The 17,231-nt window shown below is 36.7% G+C and overlaps 1 protein-coding gene across 2 annotated transcripts; it reads right to left on the reverse strand.

Annotated features, from left to right (window-relative positions):
* Positions 1-1,011: 1,011 nt before the first annotated feature.
* On the reverse strand, positions 1,012-14,651 carry LOC131198493 (uncharacterized). 2 transcript variants are annotated; one of them, XM_058183200.1, is made up of 10 exons: positions 14,557-14,651; positions 13,024-13,062; positions 12,190-12,474; positions 7,137-7,163; positions 6,696-6,770; positions 6,363-6,387; positions 5,340-5,386; positions 3,742-3,845; positions 1,535-1,619; positions 1,012-1,272 (listed from the first exon to the last, which is right to left on the reverse strand). In XM_058183200.1, exons 1-9 carry the CDS (start codon positions 14,600-14,602, stop codon positions 1,554-1,556), a joined length of 714 nt encoding a protein of 237 aa, XP_058039183.1. In that variant the 5' UTR covers positions 14,603-14,651; the 3' UTR covers positions 1,012-1,272; positions 1,535-1,553. The 2 variants fall into 2 exon arrangements, with proteins under 2 accessions (XP_058039183.1, XP_058039185.1); XM_058183202.1 differs by lacking the exon at positions 6,696-6,770.
* Positions 14,652-17,231: the final 2,580 nt, after the last annotated feature.

Genomic DNA, 17,231 nt, shown 5'->3' on the forward strand with positions numbered 1-17,231 from the left:
GAACTGGTTGCAGCCTGGGAACGGGCCGCGGCGGGGGCCTTAGATCGTGTCGTGCCTTTGCGGCCTCTGACCCGGCGCAGGTCCCAAATGGCTCCTTGGTTCTCCGAGGAGCTGAGGGGGATGAAGCGCCAGAGAAGATGCCTGGAGAGTTCTTGGAGGTCTAGCCGTTCCGAGGCTGATCGGACACTATACTAGGACTTACCTAGTGGCATTGAGGGATGCGAGGCGTTGCTACGCCTCCTCCCTCATTGCATCGGCAGATAACCGCCCAGCCGCCCTGTTTCGGGTGACTCGTTCCCTCCTTCACCAGGGGGAGCGGGATGACCCGTTGCAGGGACGTGCTGAGGAGTTTAACGGTTATCTATACGATAAAATCGTTCAGCTTCGGGACGGTCTGGACCAAAATTGCAGTGACTCAGGGGAGGCGTCCGAGGGTGGTCTTGGTGATATTTTATGGGATGAGTTTGACCCTGTGGCTCCCGAGGACATGGACAGGTTGTTGGGTAGGTTGAATGCCACCACATGTTTACTGGACCCGTGCTCCTCCTGGTTGGTGCTGGCCACCCAGGAGGTGACACGAGGCTGGCTCCAGGCAATTACGAGTGCTTCCTTGGTGGAGGGAGTCTTCCCGGCCGCATTGAAAGAGGCGGTGGTGAGACCCCTCCTCAAGAAGCCTGCCTTGGACCCGGCTGTTTTAAGTAACTATCGTCCGGTCTCCAACCTTCGCTTTACGGCGAAGGTTGTAGAGAGTATGGTGGCATATCAGTTTCCCTTACACCTGGATGAAACTGTCTATCTAGACCCGTTCCAGTCCGGTTTCCGGCCCGGTTACAGCACTGAGACGGCTTTGGTCGCGTTGGTGGATGATCTCTGGAGGGCCAGGGATAGGGGTTGTTCCTCTGCCCTGGTCCTATTAGACTTCTCAGCGGTCGCAGACGGTGTTGACGGGGGGGCAGAGGTCGGCTCCGAGGCACCTCACGTTGGTGCTCTTATGCACGCCCCTTACACACCTCTTAGGAATGGGGTGAGTTCAATAGTAAATAGTAGATAGATTTTTGCATTTCTTGTGCTCTGCTCATTTATCATTTAATAGTAAATCCAGCTTTCACAGAGTTGTAATAGATTAAATTAAAACTCAAATTCAAATCCTGGTTACTAATGAATATATTCTTCCGGTTTTCTTGACAATACTTGGAAGGGTTTGCTATTGTCCTCATAGTCACAAGATTGTTTTGAAAATTGAACCCTGGTAGCTGAAAATCATTGTTCTTCCTAAATAATAAATAAAAGGACATTATATATGATACATAATTAATAATAATATGTAAAAATAATAGTAAATAATATAATAAAAAAATCCCAGGTCCTTGAGAAAGATTTGGTAGGTGAATAAAAATTTCAAAGCCAGTCAGCCAACATTTTGCTAACTCTATGACTAATAATGAAATAAAGAACATTTTTAAAATTTCAATCTAAAGTTCTTAGTATTTTAATCTAACAAGCCAAATTCAAAGTTGCAGTGCATTATACTGACCTCACACAATCTTGGAATATCATGTTTTTTTAACTTTTGTTACTGAAGTGTAGAGCATGTCTGGGGTCTCTTGAGTTTTCTTTGCCTTAAAATGAATCAAATAAATGTCAGATGAATATTTGTTCCCATGGCTAAGCTTTGGAAACCAAAAATGCAAATAAAACAAAACAAACCTGATGGAAGCTATGATCTATATAATACAGGAGACACCATCCCCATAAGTATATGAATCTACATATTTACAGGCTAATCCTATGTTAACATAGAAGTGCATCATATGATGGGTTTTCTTCCAAAGAAAGGAATGCAGAAGTATATCAGAGAACAAACCACAAAAACCAGTGGTTAATATGTAATGGTAAACTCTATAAATTTAGAAAATCTAGAAAAAAACACAACTTTATACACATTTTCAATCTGACACTCATTGCTAATTACTTTGCTATTATGGAATAACATAGAAATAAATGCTTATGTTAGAAACATATTTGTCCATCTTTTCATTTTTAGAGAAGAAAGACAAATACAAAATTAAAAAAGAGCATACACTTGAAGAATTATTTCTTCAAGATCAGGAGTGTAGATATTTTTCCAGTCTACATAAAGTAATTATCTTTGTTGAACCCCAGAGTTCAACAAAGTTGAAGTCAGAGTTCTTCATTATAAGATTTTTGGACATTTTTGGTATGAATTAACATCAGTTGTATAATGACTTAATTACTCAAAATATGCACTTGACCTACAATATATTATTTGTATTATCACACCGTAAATGCAGATTAAATTGTTTGTACAATGCTATCAAGATACCATATGGTTTTTTTGTTTGCTTTCGTTTGTAGGTTTTTATCTTTTTGTGAACTGCCTGGGATTGTAGTGTATAAAAGCTAAAGGTTCCCCTCGCACATACGTGCTAGTTGTTGCCAACTCTAGGCGGCGGTGCTCATCTCCGTTTCAAAGCTGAAGAGCCAGTGCTGTCGAAGACCTCTCCATGGTCATGTGGCTGGCATGACTCAATGCCAAAGGCACACGGAATGTTGTTACCTTCCCACCAAAGGTGGTCCCTATTTTTTCTACTTGCATTTTTACATGCTTTTGAAACTATTAGGTTGGCAGAAGCTAGGACAAGTAATGGGAGCTCACCCCGTTACACGCCAGCACTAGGATTCAAACCACCGAACTGCCGAGCTTTCGATTGACAAGCTCAACGTCCTAGCCCCTGAGCCACCACGTCCCATTTGTAGTGTATAATATGGATATTATTCAAGTCTTCTACATAAAACAATGAATATATGATGTCATTGTTTTTAACATATGCCTAGGCTGGTAAAAAACTCACCAGAAATATTGCTGTCCTCTCTGTTTGTATACATATCCTCCCTTTTCAACACCATTACCACTCCCTGCATACTTATTCTGTTTATTGCAAAAAGAACCAGAACAATCCCTAAATTGTTGGGATTTCATTTCTTTTCACATCATTGTTAACACTGCATTTTTAAAAGACGATGGAGCTTTTGATTATGATCCATTGAACCTACTGTGCAAAGTTAATCTTAATATTTAATTTACCCATTTCCTTCATTGCAGGCTTTTTTTGCTAACTCCAAATAAGTGAAGGTTATAAATATTGTAAAAATGAAGCAGTGGGTGATTCATTTTTAGAAGAAATTTAATTGATTGCCCCTGTGGTCACTGTGATTTTAACTTAGCCAAAGACTAATTCAATCAAACAGCTGCAATGATTCTGATGGTGCACAATCACATTAACTGTGTCAAAATCCTCATTTTGAAAATAAAACTCTTCCCACTTACTCCATAAAATGACTAATATCCTGATGATCCTTTGAAGTAGTACAGTGACAACAATGGTAATGTAACTAACCTTTTTATCATTGCCCAAGTGTATATACTTTATACACTTATATACTTTATAAGTGTCTATACATAGTGTATATACTTTAGCTCATTAACACTTAGGCTTTTGTGCTGCCAAGCTTTGGCAATGAAAGAGCAACTTTTCCTTGATGACTGTGCAAGCAAAACACCTTAATGGGCTGGGCATTACTTAATTAGCTTAACTTTGAAGAAGATTTGGACTACCAAATTTACATCAACTGTTTGTTTTCTACATTCTTATCGCATATGGTTCTTGTCTCCTGCCCAGGTGTCCCAGTCTTGCGATAAAGCAACACTATAGTACTCACATGACAATAAGAGCTGCCGAACTGATTGGAAGCTATTTCTGCATATGTATGTGAAGCATTGCCATGAAAATCACTCTCATTTAAAGTATCAGTTGGTTGGTCCTCTAGGATAAAACAGCACATCTGTTAGTAAACAATCATCATTTTGATGTGAATTTAACATTTATCTTGTGCTGTACTCCATGAAAATAGATAAACTTGATTGAGTTTATGACTCTCTTAAGTCATTTTTTTTCTCTTCGATGAGGGAAAAAAAGCAATCTGTAGAGTCTTTCCCATATGAATGGTATTCCCCCCTCCCAAAGTTTTTCTAAACACTTTAATCCTTTCAAATTAGAATAAAATATTAACATTTTTTGAACTAGTCAGAACATAGTTAACAATATACCTATTGTTATATACTTGGTTGCGTAATCCTTAAATAGTGTGATTTATTACCTTAGACTCCAGATTTTATCCTTAATTATCCTTGGAAGAGCTGAGTTAAACTCTTTCTTCAAATCTATAACTATGCATCTTTTCATGTTATGTGATTCATACAGTATGTGTACTGACATCTTTTTGTGTCTTCAATCTGTCATTTTAGTGAGGGATTTCCTCAGCAATATGGTGGATTGAAGATAACTCCACAAATCTGATATTTATGGCTAAGAAAAAGAGCCAATAAGCAGATCAGATCCTTTGACTGTCTCTGGAGAGAGAGAAGATATGAGATTACCTGCAATGTAATACAATATCCTTGTAATATTGCTCCTTACAAGGATATTGCAAAGCAGTGGATTCCAGATGGTGGGAGAACAAGGAGATGATGGAATTTACCATCCTTACTCCAACCTCAATCCAAGCTTTTAAAGGACACTAAGTTTGCACTTCCTTTGCTAATCACTTTAGGAAATTTCCTATTTAACTGCTTTAAAGAAGTTAGATACTTTTAAAATGATAAGACTGGAAACATTGAGTGAATGTCTTCAATCAATGTAAGAAAATGAAACGAAATCTTTGTAGCTTTAAGAATTTAAAATAAGCAGCAAAAAGCAAGACAAGATTCACCTACAGAAAAATTTAAATATTGGAATATTTGATTCTGAAAATTAAAACTTTGAAATTAATTTTAAAGAATTAATTTTTTTTTGTGAAAAAAGAAAATTTATTTTGATATTGGAGATATAATAAGATAATTTAGAAACATTTTTGAGGAATTGTACCAGGATCATGAATCAATAATTTCAGTATGTTATGTGGTCTTATCAACAGTCGAAACTTCAACTTTCAACTTTCTGGTTGAAAAGTTTCCATCCACAAAGTAACCCGTTGAAGGATATTTTAAGAAGGTTTTTTTTCAAGTTTTTAAGTTCCAAGAAATAGAACTTTGGTCTACATCTGTATTGTAAGACCTATCTGCACTTTCTATTTTGAGAAACCTTGCAGAAACCCCTTCCAATATGTGACCACAGGAACTAATATATTTCTGTCTTCCCATGATGATGAACAGAAAAGAAATTCATTTATTTCCTTTCTAGACTGTGAATAGTCCAATATCAGTTGGAAAATGTGAATTAAAAAGGATAGAAAGAGTGGATTTCATTGTACATCCTTACTTGATTGGTTTTCCATTTCTATGGCAATATTGGATTCATGTTGGTCTCTGAAAAGTAAAAAATAGATTAATGAAGTTGGAATGGCAATCCAGGTTTGATGGGAAACTTTAATTTCAAACTGGAAATAAAAAGCACAGATACAGGGAAAACTAGTAGCACTTTTTCAGCCTAATCCAAAAGACATATATTTTTGTGAGCTGTAGCTCACTTCATCAGATGCAGAGTGACTAACTTGATAAGACACTTAAATTAGGATGAAACAAAGGGTTGGGGAGGGAGAGAGGGAAAGGATGGTTATGCAAAAAAGGTTACAGCTTAAATATATTGCATATAATTAGCAACTATGACATGTTAACAATTCATTAAATTTATGAAAACGTTTTGGGATAACCTGAACAATTTTGATGCATGTGAATTTCATAATTCCTCATTCAGTTGTGCTTGTGTGATTATAAAGCAGTTACTTTATGATCTGCTACACAAATTAAAGATCAGCACAATATACTGAGTAATTTTCTACTCAATTATAGGACAAGATGGTATATTTAATGGAAAATCTCTCTCTCTCTCTCTCTCTCTCTCTCTCCCAACAACATGAAAAAATGGTTCTTTATAACAAATGGTAAGGCTTTCCTTGTGGTCCAAAACAGTAAGGATGCCCTGTTAAAAATTTATCAGGATTTATGGAGACTATGATAGGCTTAGAATATGAACAGACACATATATAAGAATAACATAATGGATATTTTTTCCTACAATAAAATGAATTTAAAACATTCATTACATTTTACTTATTTATAAGAGAGAGAGAGTAAGTTATCATTATTTTTCCCAACCTCATGAGCTTTGCAGATTGATGTGTTTTATCACTGTCTAATATTGAATCCTAGAACAGATGGACTTGTCCATCAAAGCTTTTCTTATGTTTAAATAATTGTTTTACTTTTTTTAAATATAACACTAATGAAACAATCTTTAAATTGGTAATATAACTAATTAACTCTAGGTTGTCTTTACACTTACTTGGTTGAGCTCCATTTTATTACACCTGAGTAAAGGAAAAGAATATTTTTTTTATTGCATGATATGTGATCTATCTCTAATCCCAGTGCATTAAATTAGATATAAAGTGTGCAAAACACCTTTATCCTTTTATAGTTGCAAGAATAGGTGAGGTTGAGCTCCTTAATTACTAAAAAATCAGCAGAAATATTTTAAAAATATGTCTTCAGCCCTTGAAAAGACATTTGTACTTCATTACCTGTCAAACAAAGGGAAAATCTGCTCTTCAAAGCAAGCAACTCCTTAGACAGAGCACTATTTAGTTTTAAATTTGACAAATGATTTAAAAATCACCTCTTTCCTTCAACAAGTAGAATACTGCAGCCAACATCAAAATGGCAAATATTGAAATTCCAAGACTTTTTAAGTCTGAAGATAGAAAAAATGACACAAATCATTCTATATTGAAGAGAAATTACAGGAGAAAAAGACAGCAAAGAGATGTAAAAAATGGCAATCCTCTCCAGCACCCATATAAGTCAGAACTGACAGCAGGTAAATAATACCCTAATCAGGGAAATACTAAGGAGAAGATGATAGAGAGATAGAGAGATAGATAGAGAGAGACAGACAGACAGACAGACAGACAGAGGAGAGAGAGTTAATTTGCTATTGCTGCTGATTCTCCATGTTTAAGTTCTGATATTTTCAGAAATTATCTTTTCTATGACAAGAAAGTGAGCACCAATATAGCCAGAAGAAATACAAGTTTATAAAAATGTAAGAATCACTTACTTAGAACATGTGATGGACGTCTATCACCTGTAATTTGAACAGAAATTTATACATATATTCATCATTCATCTTTTGCTATATATGATAATGAGATCTCATAAACATTGATAGCAGGTTTTTAACACTTTGTTTAACAGAAAATCCCAAAGTTCTAAAAAGAATTTTCAATGTTCACAAATGCAAATCATTTAGGGCATAGCTGTCTGAGGGAAACAAATTCAAAACAAGCTTCAGTTTCACCTCCTCCCCAAAAATCTGGTTATATTCCTATATTCCAAAAATAGAAACTGGTCTTTGGCAATATCAAATATACGAAAATAGATATAAAAGTAAAAATCTAGACTTCCGGTCGGCGCCACCTTCTCGCTGGGTGCCTAATTAAGGCACTCCGCACTGGATGTCGTAAAAGCCGGTGAAAACAGCGAAGAACAGCTGTTTCCAGCTTCAAATTCCCTCTTTGGTTGAAAGAGAGAGAATAGAGCAGCGGGGGGAGTGATAGATTCCCCTAGGGGCTTTGTTTTTGTTATGCAGAGTCCCGAAGGGTTGAATCCCATTGAATCCTGCTTTAATCTCCGGTCGTCAGCGCGCTCCTGCAAAAGCAGGAAAAGAGGAAGGTGTCCACCTCTGCTCAATTGATTTCTTTTTGTGGATTTCTATATGTAGACGGAAGAAGCATGAGTGAACAATTATTGGATTGCAAGTATTTTTGATTTCCTGACTTCCACCTTTTAAAAAGAGAAACCTTTTTTCCCCTTGCTTTAACTGACTGTTTAAAATGGCGTTTGAGAGGAAGTGAAAGTAAAGTGAAGTAAAGTGGAAAGGAGCAAGCTGCGTAACTAAGAAGCTAGGAAACATTATTTGTGGATTGTAATGAATTGAGCTCTCCTATACTTAAAGGAAAAATCGTGTTTACTTGCTGAGAAAGTGAAAGTGAATGGAGACTTTATCTTATTGTGTTGGACTGTGGGCTGTTGGATTATATTAGTTTGTTTAAGTATTTCATAAGGGGATTCTCAGCAAGAACTTTGCTATGGAGGTTCTTTCAGAAGAATGGATTCATGACTTTATACAGGATTATACAGAAAGAATGTATTTAATTATTCAAAAATACAAATTGATAAAAAATGGGGACGTTTTGGATGAGAGCTTGGAGAAAATTAACCAGTGTAATCAGTACTTGGAATATGGAATGGAGGTGCAAGCAAAAACGGATAAAAATGAAGATTTGATCGTGAATAAACAAGATGATGTAAAGAGGCTTTTCTTAAAAAGTTTAGATGAAATGCCTGAATCTGTGTTACAAGAGGCTGCGTCCCAAACCGGAAAAATTCACAGGATTAATGCTTTCCAAGAGTTCTCTTTCCGGACTGATGGAATATATGGCAGTAACTTGTGGATTGTTGGACATAAGGAACTACTAGGAAATATTGTGATTGACTTTTTAAAAGGAGTAATGAAGGAAAGACAGAGACTAATGTATCAAAAAAAATGGCAAAAGATAAAAGTATTATCCTTGAAAGAAGCTTTTTTTGAAATATTAACAGATAAAAATATAAGCATTCCTGAAAGGCTATATGTGAGAAAGATCTGGAAGAAATGGGTTGATTATATGTTTCACATCTATCATAAAAGACTAAATATTTGGATTTATATTGGATTTTGACGAGGAAGGACTAAAGTTGAATAGATACTGTAATTTTTTGTATTGAAATTATATAATGTGTTGTACTGAATTGTAAATAGAATATTCTTGAAAGATCTTATGTAAGAAAGATTTGGGGGGAAAATTATATGGTTATAGAAACTATAAGGGAGATATTTTCTGAATTGGATTAGATTTTTATGCATTACCTGGTTTTAAATATTTTAGAATTAATCTGCTTTATTGATTTATATATTTTATTACTGTTAATTCTTTTTTTTTGGAAGGATTTTGGTTATGTAAGGAGGAAGTCAGAGCTAGAGAGGGAAAATTGGTATAATAGTTTTGGGGGAAAATTTTTTTTAGCATAAGTTTGCTTTATTTTTATCTATACCTTGTGTTTATTCCGGGAAGTCAGGGGGGAGGGGGGTTTGTGAAGGGAGAGGGGAGGGGGGCTGGGGGAAAGGGAAAAAATTTTTTGTAAAACTTTTTGAATAAAAAAAAGTAAAAATCTAATATAAGTCAGAACCTGATTTTTTCAGAGATAATGCTTCAAGGATATTATCATTATTATTACCATTATGTCTGTGATTTAAAAAGCATCTCCCTCCATATATATTTAAACCCACATAGAACTGAACAAACTCTAATGTTGGTAGATGCTTCTGAAGAAATCCAGTATCCAATCATTCATACCAATAAAATCAAAGTGTCTATGAAGGATAATGCCCAGTGATGGAGGGGATAGGAGGTCATGGTGTCAGCAGCCTAAATTGATCAATAAGACATCTTAAGGTTAAATTGTAAGTGCTGGGTATGAGACTAAAACCATTCCCCCACAACAAAAGAAATTTATAGGACATGTTTGTGCCATATTTAGTTGAGTTGAGGATAAACCTGAGGGGACTTCTCACTTTTTAAGAATTATTTTTAATTTAAAAAGATCCAAAAAAACCCCAAACCCTTGCTAAATGGTTTTCATCTTATGCTCAGTTCTAGATGTAAGGAATGTTAAGATTGAGATATATGACTTGGTGTATATCTTGGTGTAACTACCAGCTTGTTATTGGGCTCATGTTTTATGGAATTGGGGTAGACTGCAATCCCTAAAGCTCTCAACTCATTGCTTGCAAAAAAAAAATTTTTTTAAAGTCAAGTGTTACAAAAAATGAAGACTAGCCCAACTACAAACTGATTGATTGCCAATGTACAGGAATAATTGAAGAACTAAATATGCTGGAATGGTGTAAAGTCGGGCCTGCTCAGCAACCACTCCAGAATGGAAAGGGTAGGGAGAGAGGAGAAGAGAGAAGGAAGAAAGTAGGTAGGAAAGAAGGGAAGGGGAAGGGATAGGAGGAGAAGAAGGAGGGGAAGTGAGAGGGTTAGAAAGGGTGGAAATGAGAAGTGGGAAGGAGGAAGGAGGAGAGGAAGGAGGAAAGTGAGGAGGAGGAAGGATGGGGAAAGTAGAAGGTAGAGAAGGGTAGAAAGGATTAAGGAAGGGAGGGGCGGCTGGGCAGGTTCGATTGAGTACAATTTAAGGGAATGATTAATTGTTGGATAATTGATTGTATTGTAGACTGGCCAAATCACTGGAATTATTATGGAAAATAAAAACTTTTCTTAAAAAAAATGAAGACTAGCCCAAATGAAAAGAATGTTCCTGCTGGAGAAAAATCTAAACTACTAATAACCAGGATCTTAAGTCTGACTAAACACCTCACAATATCAGATAATGGACTTATTGTCCTGCCTGGATAAAAGGATTGGTAATACTGAGAAAGCTGTTTGTAACAATGAAACCTATCATCATCATCATCATCATCATATCAACCATTAGCACCAGTCAATGATATTTCTGATGCATTTTTGAATATTGGCTGAGTTTCATGTTTAATGAATAAAGTAAATAATAATAATAATAACAGAGTTAGAAGGGACCTTGGAGGTCTTCTAGTCCAACCCCCTGCCCAGGCAGGAAACCCTACACCATTTCAGACAAATGGCTATCCAACATTTTCTTAAAAATTTCCAGTGTTGGAGCATTCACAACTTCTGCAGGCAAGTTGTTCCACTGATTAATTGTTCTAACTGACAGGAAATTTCTCCTTAGTTCTAAGTTGCTTCTCTCCTTGATTAGTTTCCACCCATTGCTTCTTGTTCTACCCTCAGGTGCTTTGGAGAATAGTTTGACTCCCTCTTCTTTGTGGCAACCCCTGAGATATTGGAACACTGCTATCATGTCTCCCCTAGTTCTTCTTTTCATTAGACTAGACATACAGAGTTCCTGCAACCGTTGTTCATATGTTTTATGTCCCCTAATCATCTTTGCTGCTCTTTTTAGAGTCTCAACATCTTTTTTACATCATGGCGACCAAAACTGAATGCAGTATTCCAAGTGTGGCCTTACCAAGGCATTATAAAGTGGTATTAACATTTCATGTGATCTTGATTCTATCCCTCTGTTCATGCAGCCCAGAACTGTGTCGGCTTTTTTGGCAGCTGCTGCACACTGTTGGCTCATATCTAAATGGTTGTCCACTAGGACTCCAAGATCCCTCTCACAGTAACTACTATTGAGCAAGGTACCACATGTATGGTACCTGTGCATTTTGGTTTTTCTTTTTAATTTGAATTTATATCCCGCCCTTCTCCGAAGACTCAGGGCGGCTTACATTGTGTTAAGAAATAGTCTCATCCATTTGTATATTATATACAAAGTCAACTTTTATTGCCCCTAACAATCTGGGTCCTCATTTTACCTATCTTATAAAGAAAGGAAGACTGAAACAACCTTGGGCCTGGTGGGACTTGAACTTGCAGTAATTTTGCCTAAATGTAGAACCTTACTTTTTTCACTGTTGAATTTCATTTTGTTAGATAGCGCCCAATGTTCAAGTCTGTCAAGATCCTTCTGTATTTTGAGCCTATCTTCTGGAATATTGGCTATTCCTGCCAGCTTGGTGTCATCTGCAAATTTGATGAGTTCCCCATCTATCCCCTCGTCCAAGTCATTGATTAAGATGTTGAAGAGTACTGGGCCTAAAACAAAGCCTTGGGGTACTCCACTGTATGCTTCCCTCCATGTGGATGTAGTTCCATTGAGGACTACACGTTGAATGTGGTTGGTCAGCCAGTTACGTCAGCCAGTTATAATTAAATTTAAATCCATAAAAATTAATAAAACATTTTTGTAGAGGATACACATTCTAGTGTTTGTGATTTTATAATATTTGAACAGAAAATATCCCTTTTGACCTAAAGAAACTTTTGCAACTTGATGTTTAAGATTAAATGACACCAACAGACTATGAATTTCAGATCTATATTGCATAACAGTAAAGGAAGGAAGATATATTTTTAGTTCACCAATTTAAAAAATATTGATTTTTTTAAAAGGAGTTTTATACTTACCTAGAACTTTGATGTTACTCAGACCAGAATTCCTCACTTGGTTGTTGGTATCCTTGAACTGGAACATGCAGGAAATCTGTCCTGCACCATGTTCTGATATTTTGTAATAGAAGTTATATGCAAATATACTGTCAATTTGTTTCTCAATTTTCATTTCTTTTCCATCTTTACACAAAATTACCCGGGAAAACTTTGATATTGGAAGTAACTTACATTTCACCAACACTACATCTCCTTCATCACTGGATGAAGTGTTCAGAAACATCTGAGGTGCAGTAAGATTACCTGGGGAGATTAATAACAAAACAAAATTAATTAAGGAGATTCATTTTAAAATTTTGATTCGTTTATTATTTTCCCTGAGTGTCAAATTCCCTGAAGTTTTTATATGCTTGGATCAAAATTTAGGTGATATTCAATTCATAAAGTAGATCTGGTTTTCAAGTATTTTAGTAGCACAAAAGGAACAAGATTCTGGGATTTCATTATGCCAGGTCTTAGTATGATTAACATTGTTCCAATTATTCCAGTTTTCATATTAATACTATGTGTATCACAGAATCCTTTTTGTATCAAGTGCCTGGAGATTCAAAGAACTGGAGAAGTGATGGTACAATGTGTCACTAGTTCTGTTAAAAAAGGAAGATCCAGGAAAAAGTAGATGGTTTAGGGGAAGAACTACCAGAAATGATTTTCTGAATTCTTCTGTCCAGAAAAATTTGCAGTTGGCAAGTGAGGGTAAATGAAATGTAAAATGTAAAATAAGGAAATGTGAAACAATTTTGGGGAAAGAGCAACTCTTCTATAATAAAGGAACATATGGGCAAAACTCACCTGGGGCACTACAGCTGTCTTGTTTTGTAAAGTGAATACCTTTAAAATGGAAAAGAGATATTAGCAAGGAAAACCTGATATTTGCATTATTAGAAATCACAAAAAGCTTATATGATAATATATTTATTAGAATTAGTGTTAATTAGATTTAGCACTTCATAACCTTGTGGAGTTTCACTGGTTTTATGCACTAAAAAACTGAAATGATTTCCCCATTGAAAAAGATTGCTTGAAAAGATATTTTATCCAAATTTTCACATAGCTTTATGAAGTGCAAATGACTTTGAAGTGAAATATGCATCCTTGGTATACACTGTTCTATTTTTTTTTTAAATCTTTGCTGTACTAAATTGTCCAAGATCAGTTCTATTAAATAAGAACTAGATTAGATTAACGTAGTCTAATATATGTATCTCGTAATTTTCTGAAAATCAAAATCTGGTTGTGCCATCAGGGCTGGGGACTCCAGGAAACTGGGAAATTAATGATATGACATCCCTTCCCCCATTATTTAATTTTTTTCTTAGCTGTGTTTGTAAAATTTTAGTGTTTTGAATGTTTTTTATTAATAATAATTTAAATTTGTGTAGTATTTTTTGAACCTTGATGTATATAGCTCAAAGTTGTTTTTGGCTCACTTTTTTATGAGGTGGCTGGCTGTATAAATTTGAAAAATAAATGAATAAATAAATAATTTCCACTGAATTATATTCTCAGAATTATTCTAAAATGTTGATTAATATCAGTGATAAAATCAAGATTAAAATAAATCTCTTATATAATATGTTCAAATCTTGACCTGGGTCAAGATTGTTAATGTCTCTATAAAACACTAATTGATATGCATTCATTACTATTTTTCATATATTATTTTTCAAAATATAACATTAAAACAAATCTTTTAAAAAAATTACATGTGACCAGTCTCTATCTACTATTCCACATTGCAACAAAATACACATACATAGATCTTGCTATTAAAATGAGTTACACTCTTCCTTAGATCTAGACATATCACTTGAAAAAGTCATTCATGAAAACTACAAAAATGCTTTTAAAATTAAATGATGCAACAATTCTGATTCTACATTCTTATGAATACCTCGTGCTGAATTCAAAGCAATTTTCTTCAGACTAGCTTTCTATAATTTGAAGAGTCAGAAGGATAAAACATTGAATTTTTAAAAAAATTTTTAAAAAATTGTCAAGGTTTGTAAGCTTTAAAATGATCCTGGGCAAGTATCCTTGATTAAACTTTTTTAACATTGCCTTTTCACTTCATGTTCTCTAGGGTTTAGCTTACATGAGGAAAAAATAAGGAATGTTAAATGAAACTCACATCCAGGATGAAGAGTCAATGTTAGAAAAATGTGTCTACAGCTAATAAAAAGCTTCATATCTGACATCAGCATTCTACATTTTAAGGGCACACAAGCATAGACTGAATACATGGAAAAATATATACACATTCATTTATATTGTAAACTCCTCCAACCTTGAAGAAGACACAGTATTAATTTTAATTATACTCACAAAGAAGGTAGAGCCCCAGTAAGTGTATCATTACAAAGTGAGCCATTTCACTCGCAAAGGGTCACACGGCTTCTCCTACTTTAGTTAGATGTCAGCTATAGCTGCTTCAGGATGAAGAGTTTTAGAGGACACCAATTGGTTATTAGTTCCTGATTCTCAGTTCCTTATTTGCATGCAAGATAGAAACAGAGCTATAGTCTGATTTCACTTAGAAAGAAACAAAAATTTCTTATGCACTGCACTACATTGCAAATACAGGTAGTCCTCTACTTTCAATAGTTCATTTAGTGACCGTTCAAAGTTACAACATCACTGAAAAAAGTGACATGACCATTTTTCACACTTACAACCATTGTAGCATCCCCATGGTCATATGATTTACATTCAGATGCTTGATAACTGACTCATATTTATGACGGCTGCAGTGTCCTGAGTCATGTGATCTCCTTTTGTGATATTCTGACAAGCAAAGTCAATGGGGAAACCAGATTCACTTAACAACCATGTTATTAATTTAACAACTGCAGTGATCCACTTAACAAATGTGGCAAGTAAAGTAGTAAAATGGGGGAAAACTCACTTTACAAATTTTTCACTTAGCAACATAAATTTTGGGCTCAATTGTTTGTTTGTTTTTTGTTTACATTTATATCCCGCCCTTCTCCGAAGACTCAGGGCGGCTTACAGTGTGTAAGGCAATAGTCTCATTCTATTTGTATATTTACAAAGTCAACTTATTGCCCCCCCCGCAACATTCTGGGTCTTCATTTTACCTACCTTATAAAGGATGGAAGGCTGAGTCAACCTTGGACCTGGTGGGACTAGAACCTGCAGTAATTGCAGGCAGCTGTGTTTTAATAACAGGCTTCTTACAGCCTGAGGCACACCGCGGCCCACACAATTGGGCTCAATTGTGGTCCTAAATTGAGAACTACCTGTATTTACATAGAACTACCTATGCAAAATAGTTAATATTAGGACTCATTGCTAACAAAAAGTTGCTTAATTCCTGTCCCAGACCTTTTGTTATCTGTTCATATTATTTGTTTTGAGAGAAACAGCTCAATGGATTTGGGATAAAATACAGTTGTCCATGTATTATCTAGCAGTCATACTATTAGAATATTATAGCTATTCTGTAGCTCTAATATCAGCTGTCAATAGGTTTCTGAGTGATATACTCAATGTTGGTTTGCAGCTACGTTACAAAGCTCTATACTGTATATGGGTCTACTTGCACAACCTGTTACCCCACAATCAGAGTCTGCCAATCAAATATGGAAAAAAAATGCTTGTTATTCTCCAGTTCTATGAGATAAAGAGAACTCATAACCATTGCTTTTCAAGTGCTGTGGAATACTTTTGCCCTTATGGTTATGGTAGTTATCTCCTAAATCATATTCTAGGAAAATGAGAAATGTGCTTCTTTTTCCCTAGAGAGTGTGCTGGAGTGATATCATCTATTGTTATTATTCTGTTAATATACTTTCATTTCAATTAATTTTAACTAAATTATATGCTAATAATGTACTATAGCAGCAGTCTCCAACTGGTGGTCCATGGACCACTGTTGGTTCGTGAGAAAATTTTGGTGGTCTGCAGAAAAATTATTTGCATTTCTTATATTGCACTAAATCAGGGGTCCTCAAACTATGGCCCCTGGGCTGGATACATGCAATGAACATTTGTGTTGCTGCAGAGAGTCTCCCCCTTCAGGGTCTTTTTGTGTGGGTCAGAGGAAGGCAGAAATTCTGACTTGGGGTCTGCTTCAGCTTCCTGGTGTGGGGCTTTGGGCGAAGGCTGCAGGGAAGTGCCATTGGTGGCAAAGAGCCGGAGTGCCTTGATCCAGTGGGACTGCTTCATGGCCTGGAACTGGCTGACCATTTCAGCCCGCTGAGCCTCCATGCGCCGGTACCTGGCCTTGCACTCCCGCAGGTCTTCCCTCTGCTTGGAAAACCTCTGCTCCTAATCCTCAGTGAGGCTTCTGCTGAGCCTCCTTCTTGGCCAGTTCCAATTTGAACTGAGCCAGCTGTGTTGCCAACTCTGTCTCGTAGTGGCTGCTTAGCTCCAGCAACTGCTCCCTGTTGGGGCCCTAAGGAGCCCGGGGGGGGGGGCAGTCGAGGAATGACTGGGAGAGGCGAGGAGAGGCCGGTGAGGCACCACTCGACATGAGTGATATTCGTTCGATGTCTGCAAGCGATCGCGTGCCCCGATTCCTCTGACTTTTCCCGTTCCCCAGATGGTGGTGGCACTGAGGGAAGCGAGACGTTGCTACGCCTCCTCCCTCATTGCATCGGCAGATAACCGCCCAGCCGCCCTGTTTCGGGTGACCCGTTCCCTCCTTCACCAGGGGGAGCGGGATGACCCATTGCAGGGACGTGCTGAGGAGTTTAACGGTTATCTATACGATAAAATCGTTCAGCTTCGAGACGGTTTAGACCAAAATTGCGGCGATTCAGATGAGGCATCTGAGGGTGGTCTTGGTGATATTTTTTGGGATGAGTTTGACCCTGTGGCTCCCGAGGACATGGACAGGTTGCTGGGTAGGCTGAATGCCACCACGTGTTTACTGGACCCGTGCCCCTCCTGGTTGGTGCTGGCCACTCAGGAGGTGACACGAGGCTGGCTCCAGGCGATTACGAGTGCCTCCTTATTGGAGGGAGTCTTTCCGGCCG

Source organism: Ahaetulla prasina, chromosome 4 (assembly GCF_028640845.1).
Source record: "Ahaetulla prasina isolate Xishuangbanna chromosome 4, ASM2864084v1, whole genome shotgun sequence".
In the NCBI taxonomy this organism is placed as follows: Eukaryota; Metazoa; Chordata; class Lepidosauria; order Squamata; family Colubridae; genus Ahaetulla; species Ahaetulla prasina.